The sequence below is a fragment of the Trachurus japonicus genome, chromosome 16 (assembly GCF_045865225.1).
Source record: "Trachurus japonicus isolate A0001 chromosome 16, Traja_1.0".
NCBI lineage: Eukaryota > Metazoa > Chordata > Actinopteri > Carangiformes > Carangidae > Trachurus > Trachurus japonicus.
Window position 1 is genome coordinate 17,544,920 of NC_140922.1, and position 18,441 is coordinate 17,563,360.

The 18,441-nt window shown below is 40.7% G+C and overlaps 4 protein-coding genes across 4 annotated transcripts in view; 2 read left to right on the plus strand and 2 right to left on the minus strand.

The window, feature by feature from the left end:
- Positions 1–4,337: 4,337 nt before the first annotated feature.
- dnajc28 (DnaJ (Hsp40) homolog, subfamily C, member 28) lies at positions 4,338–6,549 on the plus strand. The gene is made up of 2 exons (XM_085802289.1): positions 4,338–4,467; positions 5,362–6,549. Exon 2 carries the CDS (start codon positions 5,375–5,377, stop codon positions 6,527–6,529), a length of 1,155 nt encoding a protein of 384 aa, XP_085658415.1. The 5' UTR covers positions 4,338–4,467; positions 5,362–5,374; the 3' UTR covers positions 6,530–6,549.
- Positions 6,550–6,889: 340 nt separating this feature from the next.
- LOC146972263 (potassium voltage-gated channel subfamily E member 1-like) lies at positions 6,890–7,494 on the minus strand. The gene has a single exon (XM_085802290.1). It carries the CDS (start codon positions 7,384–7,386, stop codon positions 6,961–6,963), a length of 426 nt encoding a protein of 141 aa, XP_085658416.1. The 5' UTR covers positions 7,387–7,494; the 3' UTR covers positions 6,890–6,960.
- Positions 7,495–9,249: 1,755 nt separating this feature from the next.
- LOC146972264 (sodium channel regulatory subunit beta-1) lies at positions 9,250–14,249 on the minus strand. Its single transcript, XM_085802294.1, has 6 exons — positions 13,894–14,249; positions 12,783–12,949; positions 11,341–11,575; positions 9,829–9,988; positions 9,493–9,546; positions 9,250–9,346 (listed from the first exon to the last, which is right to left on the minus strand). Exons 1-5 carry the CDS (start codon positions 13,934–13,936, stop codon positions 9,501–9,503), a joined length of 651 nt encoding a protein of 216 aa, XP_085658420.1. The 5' UTR covers positions 13,937–14,249; the 3' UTR covers positions 9,250–9,346; positions 9,493–9,500.
- Positions 14,250–16,768: 2,519 nt separating this feature from the next.
- Positions 16,769–18,441, plus strand: part of gramd1a (GRAM domain containing 1A) — a 32,847-nt gene continuing 31,174 nt past the window's right edge. Inside the window, exons 1-2 of the mRNA XM_085802291.1 lie at positions 16,769–17,044; positions 17,856–17,999. The gene's annotated coding sequence lies outside the window, so the exon portion shown is untranslated. The remainder of the gene's footprint in view (positions 17,045–17,855; positions 18,000–18,441) is intronic.

Genomic DNA, 18,441 nt, shown 5'->3' on the forward strand with positions numbered 1-18,441 from the left:
CCTGTCTCCTTAGTTAGTGGGCGTGGTCGTGAGTTGAGCCACCCCCTTTTGCTATGAAACTATAAGAAAAATTGAACACATCACTAAATATTTAGGAGGGATTATTTCATGGAGTCTGTGAGGGTAAAAACCACATGTGTAAAGTGGTTAGATAGATGTCTTTATAACAGACTCGGGTCCATCATAAAAAGTAGGCTATATAAAAGAAAATACAAGGATACAAGGACACAGACAATACAAGAAAAAAATACATCAACTTGGTTTTAAAACACATGGGACTGGTTTCCAGAAGCATGACAAATATTTTGTATCGATGTGTGCAGGTACAGCTAGGGCCGCAATGATCCCATTATCTGCCTGGCTAAGTTGACACATAAATCTTTATACAATTTCTTTGAATAGCCTGAAAATTGGGCACATTACAGGATACAAACATATGACTTTGTCCATCTTGGGCACCTAATTAAGCAGGATTCGAAATGCATCAGTAGGCCTATGCCATCTGACCACAGGTGAGCTGTGTACCATGAAGTAGGAATATGATCTCAACAAAGCTATCTTGACATCCTCAGTACACTTATTGAAATTCCGTGTGTGGCGAGGTGAATGTGTGGCTGGAGGCCACCAGAACCTGACCCGAACAACGCCACCTGGGGAGTTTCACCCCAGGAAATATCTTATGAAATTCTGAATAAGACCTCAATACTTTCACAGACAACACAAGTTCGTATACTAAGACGAGACAGAGACGTGGTTTCCAAATAAAGCCAAATTTATTTATTTCAATTGAATTAATTAATAACTGGAGATATCTGTAAAGAAGGGGATTAGTGGCACAAAAAAGATGAAGAAGATCAAATTAAGAAAGTATAACAAATTTTATTAACAGGGGACTCTTTTATAAAAACACTAAAATTACTATTTTGGTGACACTTATTCTGAAATTAAAGCAGATATCAGTGGAATGTTTTTGTTAATATAAGTCCTAAATAGTCCTATTTTCCGTCAGCAATCACTTACATGAAGTATTTCAGCCTAAACACGAGTCTCTCCGTCACTCTGCTCTGCTGTAACCCGAGGAGAAAATTTTCCTTGTGGGATACAAGTGTTATCCAATGAGGGGAGAGAACGGCATGAAGGGCTGTGTGTGCAGCCAAGGGATGCGCGTGAATGTGGTGACGTAGCACGAGGACCAATTGATGCCTGACAAGGGCGGGGGCTGCTAACTCATGGTGCGTTCAAGGAAACTCGTACTTTGTGTTTTTCCTTCCTGTGAAGTCATACCAGTTCGATCTGGTACGAGTTCACGGGTCGGAAGTTACGAGTGGCCGTTATAGGGAACTTTCACAGACAACAGGACGGTAAAAACACGAGCTACGGGTTACCTGGAACGCTACCAAGTCGTAGTTGTGACTTGAAGCTGTAACTTACGGTTTCAAAAGCCTGCCTTGAACACAGCATTAGCCGAAACGGCCGTGCCGCTGTTATCTGCTTTAACAAAAAGGAGTGGACAGAAGCCAACTACAGGGAGGCAGCCTACCTAAGGATGTGTTCCAGAGGTGCAACAACTTACCCACCACGCGTGCTCACGGCAAGTCACTGGTGCACACTGCAACTGTGTCCCGGCGCGCTTTAACACTACAAACGGTGAAGGGAACCACTCCATCGTGACTAGCCTCCGCTATAAGCCGACTAATGCCACTAAAAGAAATAAAGCAAAACAAACATTAACACAAGCAACAAACACCAGTTGGTCCAGACTAACAATAGGCTAATCAACAATGAAGGCAACACTAAAAGCAAGGCAAAACAGCAGCTGACAATGACCTATAAATTCAAGAAAGGTCAGTTAATAATTATAATAAAACCAGACATGCATTTCAATTCATCTGCTTACAGGTCAAAATCACAAAGCCTACCTTAATAAAAAGGTGAACCGGCTAACCCAGGTATCAGCTAATGAGTACCCACATTGGAGAACTATAGAAAGGACAGAATTCCATTTGTTAGTACCACTCCACATCAGATCAGGCATCAACAGTTCACAACATAGGCTACCTCCATTCATTCATTAGTAGATGCAGACACCAGTAAGACCGGGGGAGAGAGGGAGAGGAGAGCTGTGGCAAACAATTGCAACCTGGTCACTACATATAATTGATTTAAAGTAACATTTAAACTAGTGGCTTCATTTCCTACCTCAGAGTCAGAGGAAGCCCACACGACAGCCAGAGAGAGACAAAGAGACAGCCCAGAGGTCACAGGTGACTTAAATGCCCTCAGTCTAATCAGGAGGCAGTAGAGTAGGGGTTGGCCTGAACACAAGGGTGTGTTCAAGAACTAACAACTGCAACTCTGGTTTCCCCATCACACGTGCAAGCATATTGGCTTGTGCATAGAGTTTGCAGCACTGACATTGAACATCATCATCATCACCTAAGTCATCTCTGATTATGTGGCCCAGTCAGATATCTAGCTTTATTCACAACGCCAAGTACTTGACCAGCTAGGAAAAAGGAAGGAAAGTGTGAGTTTTTATCCTCCTCGGTTTTTACAATCATAATAAACACAATATCATAGGCCTACTGCATACTAGAAGAAACAGATTCTAAGCAACTGCTGCAAATCAGCACTAGAGTGAGACATAATGACCAAATCATCAGCATATTTGCCAGGTGATTGATAAGTCTCCCACCAATACATCCAGTCCTATAGTTTAGCTGTCATCCAAATATTGAAAAGTACAGGTGATAAAATTCCTCCTTGTCTCACACCATTAGTTACTAGGAAGGGCGCAGATAAACTTACCCCATCTAGCATGCATGGTTTGATGTGCATCCTTGTAATGCAATATTCTTATCAAATAAGGTGGAACCCGACGTTCTTGAAGTTTGGCAAACAGCTTTCCATGATTGACTCTAAAGTGAATTTAGTCATAATATTCATGAGAATTGTATTTAGACCAAAATAGATTAGCCGATAAATTTGTTTTATATAGCCTATTATATCAGCTGTGGTATGAGTTATGACTTAGCATGAAAGTGGGATGGAAGGGAAGGTGGGGGGTGGCTCAACTTGAGACAATTAAAAGACACACCTATAAACAATTACAACTAGGTGCTGGACCACAATGAGGAGTGAATCAAAAATGGAAAAATAGAATATGCTCCCAAATATTTCGGGCCCACTCCCTTCATCAGACATGAAGCTGTTGCAGAGATACACCTGCTTAAATCAATTCAAGGGATCACCTCACAGGTTATGTGATGACATAGGCCTACAGTAGTAGGCTATGTGTCAATATCAAAAACTGGTGACAAAAATAAGAAAAACACATAGGCTACATGATCAACAAAGCTACAAAGCCTATACCTCATATAACAATTACATTTTCCATATATGAAAATATCAAAGCAACTTGGGTGGCTCAACTTACCCCGCTCCTATGGTCAACTATACACGGGTAAATCGTGCCACAAGACTACTTTTATGCAGACATATTTGTGAGAAACAAAACTGTAATTGTCTTGATGTAGTGATCCTAAAGAGTGGCAACTTACCCCAGTCCCCATAGACATGGTTGTTCTAAACCTTTTCTCACTCATAGACCTGTTGAAAATCCTAAAAGTTGTCAGACCATCCTGTAACCCTGTAATATAACACCAAATAAGTAGGTCTACTTTCAGATTATTCTTTCTTTTAGAATTACAGTCATTTATCTAGGCTAATCATCCAATAGTAATAGGCCATTTCGGTCGACATTTTGTTTTTAAAAGTGCTCTAACATGGTAATTTGCTTCAACAGGAGGAGGCTCTGAGGGAGTAGATTGTGTGATATAATGTCCTGAGAAACACCTTTGAAATTCATCATATAACTGTTATCAGTATTTGTCTACTTTTATTTATTTATTTACTTATTTATTATTATTATTCCATCCTTTTTGCTTTATTTTCATCTTGTTTTTGTAGGTTTAATGTTTTAATTATTTAGTGAGGGGAAGAAAGGGAAGGGAGGGAGAATAGGGAGAAAAAGTTTGCTTTGTTTCTTGCTTGTAAGAATGTCCTGTTTGATTTACTGTAAATTGCAAACAAAACTAATAAACACATGCTTGAAAAAAAAAAGTGCTCTAACAAGAGCAACCAATTAAAGAATACTCTTTTCTTTCAGTGTTTGCTTTGTGTCTGACTTAGCCTAAATATGGTAATGACAATGACAAACCCTGATGTAAAGATCTGAGTATGAGCACACCTACCCATAAACTGTATAAAAAGCTTCTAGCCTGCCTAGGGCTCCACCTCTGGAGACATCTTGTCCACAGGGGGCGGTAACACTACAACACAACTGCAGTGAAACGACAGTAGAAGAAGCTCTAATAATAACAAACCCAGCTGAAGCAGGTGACCTACTTTCCTCTGAAGCTGCAGGTCGTTCAGCTGTACCGCTGTCCACTAATGCGCTACAAACAGGTTCGTGCTGTAGATTTCATTCAGTTTTAGCTTCATGCACAAGTCGTCCTATTAAAGCTACGTTATTTGCGCTAACCTCTTTTATAGCTAGCTAGCGAGTTAGCCTGTCCTCAGAATAGCCTACATCCACGAGACCCCACCTTTTGTCATATAGCCTAATATAAAATGATAAATGTGAATTCATGTGTTGTGTCGACCAAGATGTAATTCACCTGCAAAGGCTCTGTATGTTTTACAAACTTATTACTCATTGCAACTTTATGATATTTTCAGCAGCTCTCCTCAGTGACTTCCAGTGGAGTCAAAGTCAAAACTCTGTATAACTGTGCAATAAATAGTGCGTTTGCAGCTCTGTTTGTTAACTCTAATGATACTCTGCTCTTTGTCATATGACAAGAAAGCATGAAATTCTCACATTTGAGAATCTAAATGAAACTCAGATCTCAAAATCACAAGTGATTATGAAAATAGTTTCATTTATTTCATTTAGCTATTCTCTGATGATCAACTGATCATTTAATTGACTTATTGTTGCAGATCTATGTAAATGGAATTCACACACGTCTTGGCATTTGTTTATTTGTAGAGTTTTATGAGGTGTTAGGCCCCTGTGAGCCTAAATTTACTAAGTAGAATTACATACAAGGGGAGTAGTTTCAAGCACATAAATGCATGACAAACACTTTTAATGTTTTTTTCATTTGGTTAATTTATTATGCCATTAAGAGAATTAAAGAAAAAGTATTTTTGAAAGAATGAATGAAAAGGTGTACTACTTTCACAAACAGTAAAAATGTCAAAGCAACGATTGAATAAAGCTAATTGTCATCAAAATACCATAAAGAATCAGGTTAATGTTGCCATTTTTAATAAGTTTGCTTTTCAAATCCACAGGACTGTGCCAGAAATGAGTTGCACTTTCCACTTCCTGGTTTCCCGCAGTGAATTCTACCATGGCCGCGTTGTGCTCGTCTTGTCTCGACAGTCCCTGTTGCTCAGAGCTCTCAGCTCCGGCCCCCAGATCAGCCGCAGCCTGCAGGAGAGCTACAGACTCCTGCAGCTGCCTGACGAGGGACACAGCAGTCCTGCGCAGGTGAAAGAGGCCTACCTCCGCCTGGCAAAGCTCTACCACCCAGACTCGGGGTCTCCGACTGCAGACTCGGCGCTGTTCGCCCGCGTTGAGGAGGCCTACCGCGCTGTGCTGGTGCATCAGAGCAGGAGCAAACGCCCCGACTCTGGGAAGGAAGCGGAAGATGAGGATAAGTTTAAACGATCGGCAGTTCAGCACAGACACTACCTCAGCTACGAGGGAGTGGGCTCAGGCACGCCCAGCCAGCGGGAGCGTCAGTACCGACAGATTCGTGTGGACAGGGCGTCCGAGCAGGTTTTAGACTACCGACAGAAGGAGCACGAGAGGGCGGCTGCCGCGGAGGGAGCGCTGGTGGAACGGGACGTGCGTCAGCGCAGTCGGAAGATCAAGATCACCCAGGCCGTGGAGCGGCTCGTGGAGGACCTGATCCAGGAGTCCATGGCCCGTGGAGATTTCAGGAACCTAAGCGGAGCTGGGAAGCCCCTCAACAAGTACGAGTATAATCCATATGCTGATCCAATGACCCACAACCTCAACCGCATCCTCATAGACAATGGTTACCAGCCGCCGTGGGTCGTCACACAGCGCGACATCCGAGAGTCCACCGCTCAGATCCGGAAGAGGCTGTTGGAGGGGAGGGCCGGGCTGGGCGACCCCATGGCTTCCACAGAGCAGAGGCAATGGGAGCAGCTGTGCGCATCTGTAGAGGAGGAGCTGGCGAAACTCAACAAGGTGGTGGACAACTACAACCTCATCGTGCCGATGCTCAACATGCAAATGGTTCACTTCAGTTTGTCCAGAGAGATTGAGCGTGCTGTGAAAGGGGCACAGCATCACAGGCTGGAGCAGCAGAGACAGAGAGAGAAGGAGCGAGAGAGGAGGAAGGAGGAGAGGAAAAGGGCAAACACGGTAACTAAGCCCAAAAAGGCCAAAAAAGGCCTGATGTCCTGGATGCAGAGTTTGCTCAGATGAAAACACTACAACTGTGAATCTGTGAAAATGTTTTGACATCAGTGGTTTATTTGTTTGCATTTTTCAATTAAACCAGTAATTATGGTGTGTAGGGGTAATATTCACACACAATTATTCACCTGTTTTGCATTGAACCGGTTTTACAGTACTCTGCATCACTGCTGTATATGATGGGATTGTATAGCAGAAGAGGTTCTGCTCCCCAGTGTCTGTTAAGTGTGAGGATGGGACAGCATGAGATAACAACACAAGGCACTTTTATGATAGAGGTTGTTTCTGTGAAATTACTTGTATTTAAATACAAACTAAACACTGTAACTTTCGGTTGCTATGTGACATTAAAAGTTAAGGTAATTCAAAATCCTGTGTAATAGCATTTTTTGTGAGTCTTCTTTGTGTTTCTCCTTCTTGTATCTGTGAAATGCCTCAGTCTAGTCTGGCAGCTGGTCCAGCGTTGCAGGGTTGCAGATGACGACGGGCTCCTTGCCGCTGGTGCCGTTGCCTCCGGCCTCCCTGTGCAGAGCCTGAGCTACGGCCCTGGACGGAGTCATCACCTTGGTCCAGTCGTGGGCAATGTACTGGTGGTACGGATCATGAGAGCTCTCCAGTTTCTTGGAGCGAATGTAGCTGAGCATGATGCCGAAGGTGAAGAAGCTGAACATGCCAACCACCAGAAAGATGTACATGATTCCTTGAGACTGAGAGTGGGCCCTGGCTGCGGGGTCGTGGTGCACAGCCTGCTGGGCGGCGGTGTGGTTCTGAGGCAGCGCTGGAGACAGCAGAGTGGTGCCGTTGAGGCAGTGCTGCAGGAAGGAGAGCAGGAGCGACTGCAGCTCGGTGGCGTTGATGTGAGACATGGCTGACCTCTGCTGGACACCCGGCAACCTGCAACTGAGGAGGACGAGGAGACGGTAAGAAAAAGGTGCATCTCAAAGGAAAGATCATCCTCTTCTTTATCTCTGGAGTAGATACGCTGCAGTTATTTCTCTATTCTATCGTTAAGCCTGTTTCGTACATACATGACTTCCCTTACCTCATTTAAAAAACTCATTAAGTTCCCACAAGAGTAAAACATCAGGGAAAAATGTGGGATACAAAAGTGAGGCTGTATCTGAGAAAATGTCCTACACCTCACAGAATTGGGGAAAAAAAGAAGAATGGAAAAAAAGAGACTTTAAATTGTTACTTCCATTGTTTCTCTGGATGCCAGAGTGTTGGATTTACGAAATAAAAGTAAAGAATGAATCCTCGTAAAAATCTACAACATTATTATTTGAGATTAATTAAATAAAGAGATAAACCCACCTTTCAAGGGTCCCGATTCTGTTCCTGCTGGGTTTTTTTTATTTTTAATTTTTACATCAGTCACCTGTGGAGGAGCAGCTTGTTTCCCAAACTGCACCTTGAGTAAAAATGCACAACTCCTGTTCTCCTAGTCAGATAATCTGCCCTCCTTCTTTGACGCAGAAAAGACACGCAGCATGTTCAGCATGTCAACACGTCTAATGAAACGAGGAGGTCACAGGACAAGGTCAAAACCTCAGCGTGGTGAAGTCGCGCTGCAGCATGACTGTCCTTCAGTGAACACAATAAAGACTTATTTACACACTTTACTCAGCTAGCTCATTCAAATCATAAGAAAAATGTATAGAATTGGCTTGAACATGTTTATGTTACACCTTCATTTTGTCTCAGGGGACATCAGAGGACCTTTGTCCTTTGCAGCCCACTGATGGTCAGGACTTGTCTGTGAAGAGTGTATGAGGTTAGTACTGTCAAGAAAATGTCTAATGATCATTTTTTGCAAGGGCAGGAGTGTGTGGTTTTTTCGGGGGAAAGGTCCCGACCGGAGAACAAAGCTGCTTTCAGACTTGAGCTACTCTGCAGCACAGCTCAGACTAGATTGAGTTACAACACTGTCACCTCCAAATGTCCTTAACTCTGCTTTATAGTGTGGGTGTGCTTCCTGGGACCTGCATGAAGTGGTACTGAACACAGAGAACTACATTTTTGTAGCACCATTCTGTGTTTGTATCGAAAGGCAATAACAAAGTATAACGTTTGGCTGTGAGAGATCAGTGCTATATATATATATTTTTTTTACAACACGCTTAAAACAACAGTTTCTAAGAACATGTTACACAGCATTTACACTAGAGAAATTACAGGCAACATGGTGATAACAAACCAAGTACTTATAAGTTCGTAGATTCTTCAAAATGTCTTCCAACACAGCATGGACAGTGGATGAAAAATGATTTACAAAAACATTTACATTACATTCAGTTCATATACAGATATGGACGAGGACAAATGGAGAAGTTTAGAATAAACATCTAAACACTAAAGCTGATTGCTCAGATACATAGAACATCAATTCAACTCATTTGGCACAATTAAGACATGGTATCAGTGGAAACATTCAAAGGCCTCATGCATAATTTAGAAATGTTGACAAATTCTGTTTTCTGGTCAAAACAGGTCAAAGAATTGAACCCATCATATTTAAATGGTGCATATTTAAATAGACTGGGAACAGAAAGCTATTTATGTTTTACATTTACATTTGCATTTCTGTTAGTCCATAGAACTGAGCAATACTGACAGAATGATTGATGTTTGTCTTGGTATGAAGATTTTATTATCATTATGCTTATTGTGTTGTGTAAGAACATTACTTGGGGCTTAATATATAATATGCAAATGAATTTACTGATTTGTTTTATCATCCATTCATTGGAATCCCCTATATTAAAGACCTTTTGGTTTTAAAGTCAAATCCACAAATGTTCACTCTTGCAGAGATGGTCTGTCACCCTGATGGATACAAAATGAAACATAAAAGCATAAGAATGACAGGTCAAGAGGAAAACTCTTACATATATGTTATTATTACATCATTATTATATAAAGTTGCGAAAAACCAGAATCTTGTTTAATGCTGATTTGAACATGAAGCTCACCGGTACAGTTACTCTAGCTGCACCCCATCACAGGTGTCCTTTGCCTCCAATAGTCTGGAAACATAAAAAGAAAAGGGTAATTATTCAGATGTGAGTAACAACAGAGAAATAAAGTCATGACAACCAAAAAGCTAACCCCAAAATTCTGACTTAAAGCAGATCGGGTTTTTTTTTTTATCAAACTGACTGTGATGAAGATTATTTCAGTATCGACATGTGAAAATGTGGTCAAGCATATGGTTAATTGTATCCAAATGAACAGGAGTATGATCCCAGTCTATTGGTTAAAGGGTTAATACTGTCAATAATAAATCATGTATGGGACATATGACTCACGCTGCCTGAGCTTTAAGAGCTTTGCGGGCCTCCCGCGCCTCGTGCTCTTCTGTAATCTTCTTGTAACAGTAGACCAGAACCAGAATGAGCCACAGCTGCAGAACCACGATCAGCACATACATCATTATCTCTGAGATCACTGCAGCCAGCTCCCGATTGGCTGAGGAAGGAGGAAACAGCATCAACTGTAATATTTGTTGTGTGATATGATGGCATTTATATTTGGTCTTCACCTGCGCTACACTGCTCCTTGTTTGTTCCTTAATGGACTCCATCCAGACTCCGCTATACTTATTTTACTCATACAGGTGTGAATAGCTCCCTTCCTTTCCTCTAGCACCACCAACAGGTCAGGATAAATCATGCTGAATGTAGTGCACTTGTTTTTTCTATTCAGGGTGATTCCCTCCCATTTTATCTAGCACAATTGTCAGGTTTATCAAAAATGAGGACTGCAGCCTGACTCTGGAGACGTTAAGTCACTGGGAAAGATTCAGTGGGCCAAACATAAACAGACTATAGCCCTGACTCTGACAGAGATCTGGTGGGACTGCTCTTGACACAACACACTCACTGTATTTCCTCTCCTCTTTGGTAGTTTTTATATTTCTACTTTTCTGTACAAATCTCAGCTGTAAACTGCTTTGTCTGTCGGAGTCATGGCTGATGAGAGGACTTAAATATAATTGGATCATGACAAGAAAACTGTGAATACAGATTTTTCACAAATGAGACAAAGGGGAGAGGAGAATATAACTGACAGCCAGTCGTGGAGTGTAATTATTTACATTTTTACTACTAATAATCAAATCAAGTAATGTCACATCACCACATGCATTTGGATTGATTTACCATTCATTTTTATATAGTGAGGGTCTTATTTTGTCTCATTTGTTTAAATTAGGTTATGGTTTTTGAATATTTTTTGAATAATTTTCTATGTGATGATTAGTTATCTCCTGTGTTTTATTTGTCTATTGCTCCAGGTCTTTAACATTTTTTTTTTTTTGCGACCTGGGATTTGAGTCGTTGTCATTGATATGATCCAATTGTTTGTATGTATTACTTATCAACATGGGATTTTGTGATTGCAGCAGGTGAAAATTACGAGTCACTGCCCACTTTCATCCTCCCCCTGTTTATAGGCCCCACACCAAACACACCTTCAGAAGACCTAATCGAAAAAACAAACAAACAACGTTTTGACCACCTATGGGTCATAGGTGGTCAAAACGTTGTTTGTTTGTTTTTTCGATTAATAATTAAAAAAAATTGTGAGCAGTGTGCGGAGATTTTTTCTTTTTCTTTCACTACTTTTTTTGTCCTGCACCTGCCTACTAGTTGGATGTGAATGCACGTTCCTCCTTTACATCAGTCTCATGCAGAATGAGCACTTTTACTCTTCATTGTCAAAGTATGTTAATACGTTAGGAGGGACTTTAACTTGTGGTATGTGTGCGTTTACTTCTCATCATGTCCTCTCCCACTGCCGAGAGGTACAGCCCACCTTACCCACAGCCACCACGCTGAGCTCCACCTCCTTCTCCACTGTGACGTGCTCATCAGCCAGCGCCAGCAACAGGGTGCGGTGAATCGTGCACTGATACGTCCCAGAGTCATTGTAGGTGACATTGTGAATGTAAATGGCTCCTATTTGAATATCAATGTTTTTTGTCCCCTGCCACTCCAGACGGTCGCTGAAGTCTTCATGCAGGATCTCAGCGCTCGGGTGGTCATAGTGAAAAATCTGAGAGGAGGAAAAAAAAATATAAAAATATATAGCCTATACATGTGATTTGGGGAAGGCTCTTTTAGATGCGATGTTTTAATTGTACAGACACAACACTATTACTCCTCTTCTTATACTGTAGTTGCATATATTTATAGTTAAAAATTTGGACAATGTGGCATGTCCTTTTGAAGCAGAAGATACTTCAAATATGTTGATACTGCTCTTAAATATAAGCTGTAATCACTGGCTCTTATACTGGTTCATTCATCATATACTAAGGCTTTATACTGTAGGTCTGTTAGGCTCAGTGGCGTGCACTGAGGGGGGGGGCAAGGGGGGCAGTCGCCCCCCCTAAAGTGCCCCCGGGAGCCAAAACACGCCTTAAAGTGCCCTCTTGGAAGCCAAAACGCATGCTAAAGTGAACTCATGGGGGCCAAAACGTGTGCTAAAGTGCCCTCTAGGAGCCAAAACGTGTGCTAAAGTGCCCTCTAGGAGCCAAAACGTGTGCTAAAGTGCCCTCTTGGAGCCAAAACGTGTGCTAAAGTGCCCTCTTGGAGCCAAAACGTGTGCTAAAGTGCCCTCTTGGAGCCAAAACGTGTGCTAAAGTGCCCTCTAGGAGCCAAAACGTGTGCTAAAGTGCCCTTTAAAGCCAAAACGCGTGCTAAAGTGCCCTCTTGGAGCCAAAACGTGTGCTAAAGTGCCCTCTTGGAGCCAAAACGTGTGCTAAAGTGCCCTCTTCAGTGGTGAGGACGCGCTATATGTGCCCTTTTTTTCCCAATCGCCCCTGCCCTTCAAAAAGTCTGTGCACGCCACTGGTTAGGCTATAAGCCATTAATAAGAACAGTTATTCTTCTTCCTCCTTTCAGCTTCTCTGTGTCATTTGTGTCTAAGTAACAAAAAGGTTTAATATAAAAAATGTAATATAAGTTCCTACAATGTGTGTGTGTGATTAACACAGTGTAAGAATGTGATGTATAAACAGAATGAATCTGGATTAATCATATTTGATCTGGCCTGTTTCCAAAGTTCATGGATGATGTTCACAGTGTGGAAAAGTTTTTTTAAAAAGTTGACTTATTCTAAAAAGCAGACCTACTGAACTAAACCTCCATCTTCAGCTTCAAGTGGCAATGTTGCTCAAAGTAAACATGATGATAGAGGAGAGCAGAGCACTCTTCCAGATTCAACAAACAACTCAAACCAGTTCTCTTGTTGAACTCACATGCCTGAACTCCTCCTCTCCCTCTGGTTTGAAGTGCCAGTCGACGGTGGCCTGGGCCGGGACCTCCTCTCGTCTCTTACAGGAGATGCAGCCCAGCAGAAATCCTTGTCCTGCCACCGCCTCAGTCAGGGAGTCCACCTCTGCACAGGCACTGTGGCACTGAGGAACTGCAGGGGAGCACAGGAAGAAGAAGAGGAGGAGGAGGAGAAGAGGAGAGAGAGTAGGGTGAAAGTGTAGAGAACGGTGCCCATGAACACAATAATTAGACAAAGTTAAGAAATTAAGAATGTGATATAATAAGAGGCGATATTTAAACAGCAGAAAAGAATTAGGACGACTTATATTCAATAATTTCAGTGATGATTTTCCACAGACTGTACTGTTTACACTTAATCACATTTGATGGAAAAACAAATATATTTTAGGAATATATATAATCTCAAAGCAAAAAGCTCAGGGCTATTATGTAAAAATTGATGCAGAATTGGAAGTGGATGTTTTCTTTTTGACATCTAAGTGGTAAAAGCTGTTTTATTTATACTTCATAAGACCTTTCAACAACAAAGAAGTGTTTTCCATTATAAATATAATCACATAAATATTATATTAGAAATAGTTAGGCATTTGGATTTAGTTTTACAAAGTCTCTTTCAAGCAGGTTAGGTACAGGCAACAACTGTTTAAGGTTAAGAAAAAACTCACGTAAAACAGATCTCTTTCAGGAAGTAAAAAAAAGTAAGTTACAGCTTTCTTTAGCAATATAAGTAAATCATTAAAGTTTCATAAATTCACTTTTCTGTTGCTCATTTACATTTTCAAATGTTCATTTTTTTCTTTTTTCCTTTAGGTTGTACACACACTGATTCAGATTTACACAACCACAAATATGGGTTGTTCACACAGACACTAATAGAGTTATTTATTAAAAAACACTTGTTGCTTATCTTATCTATCTATTGATGTCCTCTGTTGCAGTGATTGCAGTTTTGTTTCAGTTTTAGAAATTGTATGACAGCCCATCAAAAATTAACATTCAAATTTGCAACTTCACCCATGACATCAGTGGTTTGGTAATGAAAGGTTAGACACACATGGAGCTGCATGGGCTTACCGAAAAGACTGAGGACAGCTAAAAGTGACAAGTGGCACATCATGTCTGCAGGAGCAGCCTTCGACCAGCTGTCAAACAAAACGCTGAACTTTCTTTGACGTAAACCTGTTGAGAAATATCTGTGGCGACCAAGGTGACTTCACTGACGTAACGCCTCCTGGTCGCTGATTAATTCCATGTTCCTCACAGAAAACCAGTCCGGTTTTTAATCCAAGCTGTTAGTCCATTAGGTCAACAAGCCTGCATTTCACAGTGGCCAAACAGAGAGAGAGCGTAAATCAGAGATGGTTTACTGAAAAGACTTTGGGTCTCTGTGATTCTCAGCAGCAGGTTTCAGAGTCTCCCCTGTAGTCCAGACTGACTTTAAGGCAGCTATATTTAGAGTGTGTGAATCCAGGAGAGTTGAACGTTGTTAAGTGTTGAAATCCAGCAGGAAACCTGAGATGATGAGAGCGGATCCATGACAACATGACCATCCACAGCTAAACACCAAAGGCATGTTTCCTCTGATTTACAGACCAACGGTGCAACAGAGTCTCTCATTTAGGAGAAGTTTAGCATTTTACACACTTTTTTTTATTTTATTTTTTTTATGTTGCATTAGGCTATTGGAACTATTTTGAAAAGGTAAACTAGTTTTGAATAAATAGCTTGACATAACATGAAAGTTTTTAGTTACCACTTCTTGCCTTTACATTATCTTTGCCAAAAAAACATCTACATCCAGTGGCATTCATATTCTTTCATGAAAAGGCGCAGCAAGTCTGACTCGTAAACTCATCCCCGACATATTTTGTTTAACAAATATTTCCAGACAAACACCTGCTTAGAGCAAACAGCCTTAAAGGGAACGCTGCTGCAAACACACCCGGCCGTGAGTACATTTTGTCCTGTCTGATGCTCTGTTCTCCAGCTCCGCTCCACAGGTCAGAGGTCACGGACAGCTGCAGGCTGCAGCCCCCTGCATCTGGCAGGAATACAGTGTCTTGCTGAAGGACACTTAAGAGATGAAGCATTCGCCCCAGTGTTTGGAGCGCAGGATGACTAGAGTACATGGAAGCAGTGAGTCAGTCAGTCTGTACCAGTGAAAATACAGTAGTTGATATTAAACTGTATGCTACTTTTCTTGTTCTTTCAAAAGAACATACCTTACTTAATTTAATGTGATTCCATGTTGCAAACTGACTTCACCTTGTCTCCATGTATTATTATAAATATTTTTATTGATCTTGTATTGATTTAGTTAGTTTTTAGTTTAGTTATTGATTTTAGTTATTATAATTATTTGGGGTAAAATGCAAAATGTGAAACTCACTCACTCAGCTGCCACTTAAACCTTAATTGTTTTCATGTTTAAGATTGCATTTGCTGATTTGATTTGAAGCAGTGTTTTGTGAAAGTATGAGTTCACAAAAAAAAATTGGGCAAGTTTGTATTATTCCAGCATGTGCTATAGCTCCAACCAACAATTCATATTCATAATCAGCATAGGCTTGGCAATTATTTATCAACAAGTGATGGTATAACATGTCAGAAAATACTGAGGGATGCGCATGATTATTCTCTTGAGCTCAAATTAGGAAACCTAAAAAGTTGAAATCATGGTGTTGCTCATTTTTGTACTTTCCCTGGAGATGATACACAACAGAAATATGCCAGGTGCTAAAGTAGTGCTATTAAAGTTTGATTGATGTTCAAGAATAGGATTTGTGATAAACGTAGCAAAGCTAAAAAAAAACTTTCCTGTTTGTCTTTTTACTTTCAAAGTCCGTTTTTGATGATTGAAAATCGACCTCCTCTCTTAAGCTTTGCCTTATAACAAATCTATTGTTACAGTATGGTATAGGCCATTTCAATGTATGACAATTTACAATCCTTGTTATTCCCTCTTTATTATAGATGGTTTTCACATTCAGGCAATTTTCCTTTCTGTATCAGGTTTGTCTGGACCGTTTACTGCTGCCAATATATTTATTAATCAAATCAATAAATCATTTACTGACCCACTGCACATCGATTTGATTAAATATCTCAAGTTCGTTCACTTACTAAAAGTGAAAATGTTGCGTTTTGTACCTCCCAGTGTTACTTTTTTTCTTCTTGCTGGTCTGACGGTTCGTCAATGCCAGTTAGTTGTCAGAGAAAACAAGGCCACTGAAGTCAGGGCTGACAAAACAGACATTGGCTAAAGGCCTCAACTTGTGTGCTGACTGCAGTGACAAAAAGATTCACGTGGTAGATAAAGCCGGTGCGTTGACATGCTGAATGTAATGAGGTATTTTTTAAAGGGGGGAGATGCATTGGAACATGTCAAGTACAATTAAACATGTCCCACTCTGAGGTCGTTTAAACATTTAAAAAAATGATCATGTGTGTGAAGGGGTTGGGTATAAGCTGTATTCCTACCAGCCAGTGCGAGTGTGTGTTTGTGTGTATTTGCTTGTGTGTGTGTGTGTGTATTTGTGTATTTTGGCTGCGTTGGAGGTCAGGGATGTTGTCATGTGATGTAACCAGATGACACAGTGGAGCACTGAGCTCTTGATAAGGGTCCTTGCCTCTTTTAACCTTGTGGTAGCCTATGAATGATAATGACAATAAAGATCAGCCAGAGCAATTTGGGAAAATTACACACACATGTGACCAAAAGAGGGTGAAAGAAAGACCTTGGGTTGCCACACTCATGAGGGAGGGGGGCTTCAAGGAAATGTTGACATATGATAAACCATGTGTATGTGTACTATGTGTGTGTTGTGTATATTAGAGTAGGCTGTGCCTCTGTGACCCTACACACGCATACACACAGTGAGTGGCACACCTCCTTTCTCGCAGTGCTGGTGATGTTTTTTTATTTTTAGCACAGATCGAGTTTCCAGTCCCCGATTGAGCAGCCAGAAGCGCTCAGCAACACAACTCTCTTTAACCTGGAGCGGCTTCTAGCCTGGCTGCATATATGAGACAGATCTCGATCCTGCGTTTCCAAGCGGAGCCAGTGAAGTGTTGATTTCAGCAGGCAGTCGCATGGAGTGAGGAGAGAGAGGATGCCTAGTAAACCTATGGAGAATGTGAAATTGCCAAGTCATTGTGATGCTCTGCTGTCGTTTTGAAAGGATACAGAGGCAACTGCTGGCTGAAAATTAAAACTGAAAAGAAGGTAAATTTGTCACAACAATAAATGTTGATAATATATGTTGCTTAATGTTTTTTATTTTATTTATTTTTTTATTATTGTTAAAGAATTTAAATCTGACTTTGTCTCCAGCAGGGCTGGCAAATTCTCTTTTTTTGTTTGTAGTCTCCTAAGTTTAGTTGCTGAAGTGTGAGCATGTCTGCTTAAAGGTGTATTTTTGAAATGTCAGGGACAATGAGTGCATAACATTATGGAAATAAGATGCAAAGTGTGTGTATGAATGGGTGTGTATATTAGAAATGTGATAAAAAGACAAAATACACTGAACTGCTGCATACTAATCCACAAGAGCTGAAATTATTAAGGAATCAATAGTCAGATCAACATAATTTTTCAAGTTCACCATTCAGTTGTGAGTATCTGTTGCAATTTTACTGTCTTGCGATGGTAAACTGTAAGAAGATGTTTGAGTTTTGAATTGGTCAGACAAAGCAATTTGAAGACATAACTCTATGTTACTCTACTGTAGCTATGTTGCTTTAGGAAATTGGAAAGGTTTTTCAGTTTTTCACAATTCACATGAAATAATTTCTTAAATAACCAGAAAACTTTCTATAATTTTCTTGAGTAATATGGAAAATACTTTAAAAAGGGATCAATAAGGAATAAAGCTGGTAGTTAAAGCTCTAAAATCAACAGTAGCAGTAGGCTACTATGCACGATACATGTTTGGCAAATATGAACTAATAGGCTATAGCCTATTTGTTAAAATATCCCCAGTTATTCATCATGGTAACCAAAAATGTCTTGTCAATGTTTATTCTTTTGTTTTCAGCTTCAGACAAGGTGACCTGTCGTTGGCCTTGTTTACTGTGTCCAGGAGGAGAGGATATCCAATATCTTGCAGGCTGCATCCTACTTATAGCTAATAGGTAGTCCATGAGACCACATGAAGCAATGCTGCTGCAGGAAGCAAGAGGTGAGATGAACATCCCCATACAAGCCACGCCACATCACCTTATGTTGTTGCCTAATAAGAATTTCTGCTTAATAATGAGGTAAAGGATGAGCCTTAAGCCATCCGTTCACCCATAATGGCTGCACGCAGCGATTTGGGACACAAGGGGTCGCAATGTCTCTAGTCTCTCCTTTCATTTTGGCCACATAAGAGCTCCCTTCAAATGAACTCTGAATATACGCCAAATCTGTGGATTTCCATGATCTCGATGTTTCGTGGTGTAGCCTACCGAGAAAACCTGTTGTGTAGACCTCGTGTAAATTTGCGCAAAAAAAAGCGCAGTGCTTAAATGCATTAAACTGCTCCAGTTGTTTCTATTTAGGAATAAAAACAACCTAACTGTAACAATTGCATGCACATAATCGGTCAGTTTGTTTTAACTCAATCAAAAGATTAAAGTTGA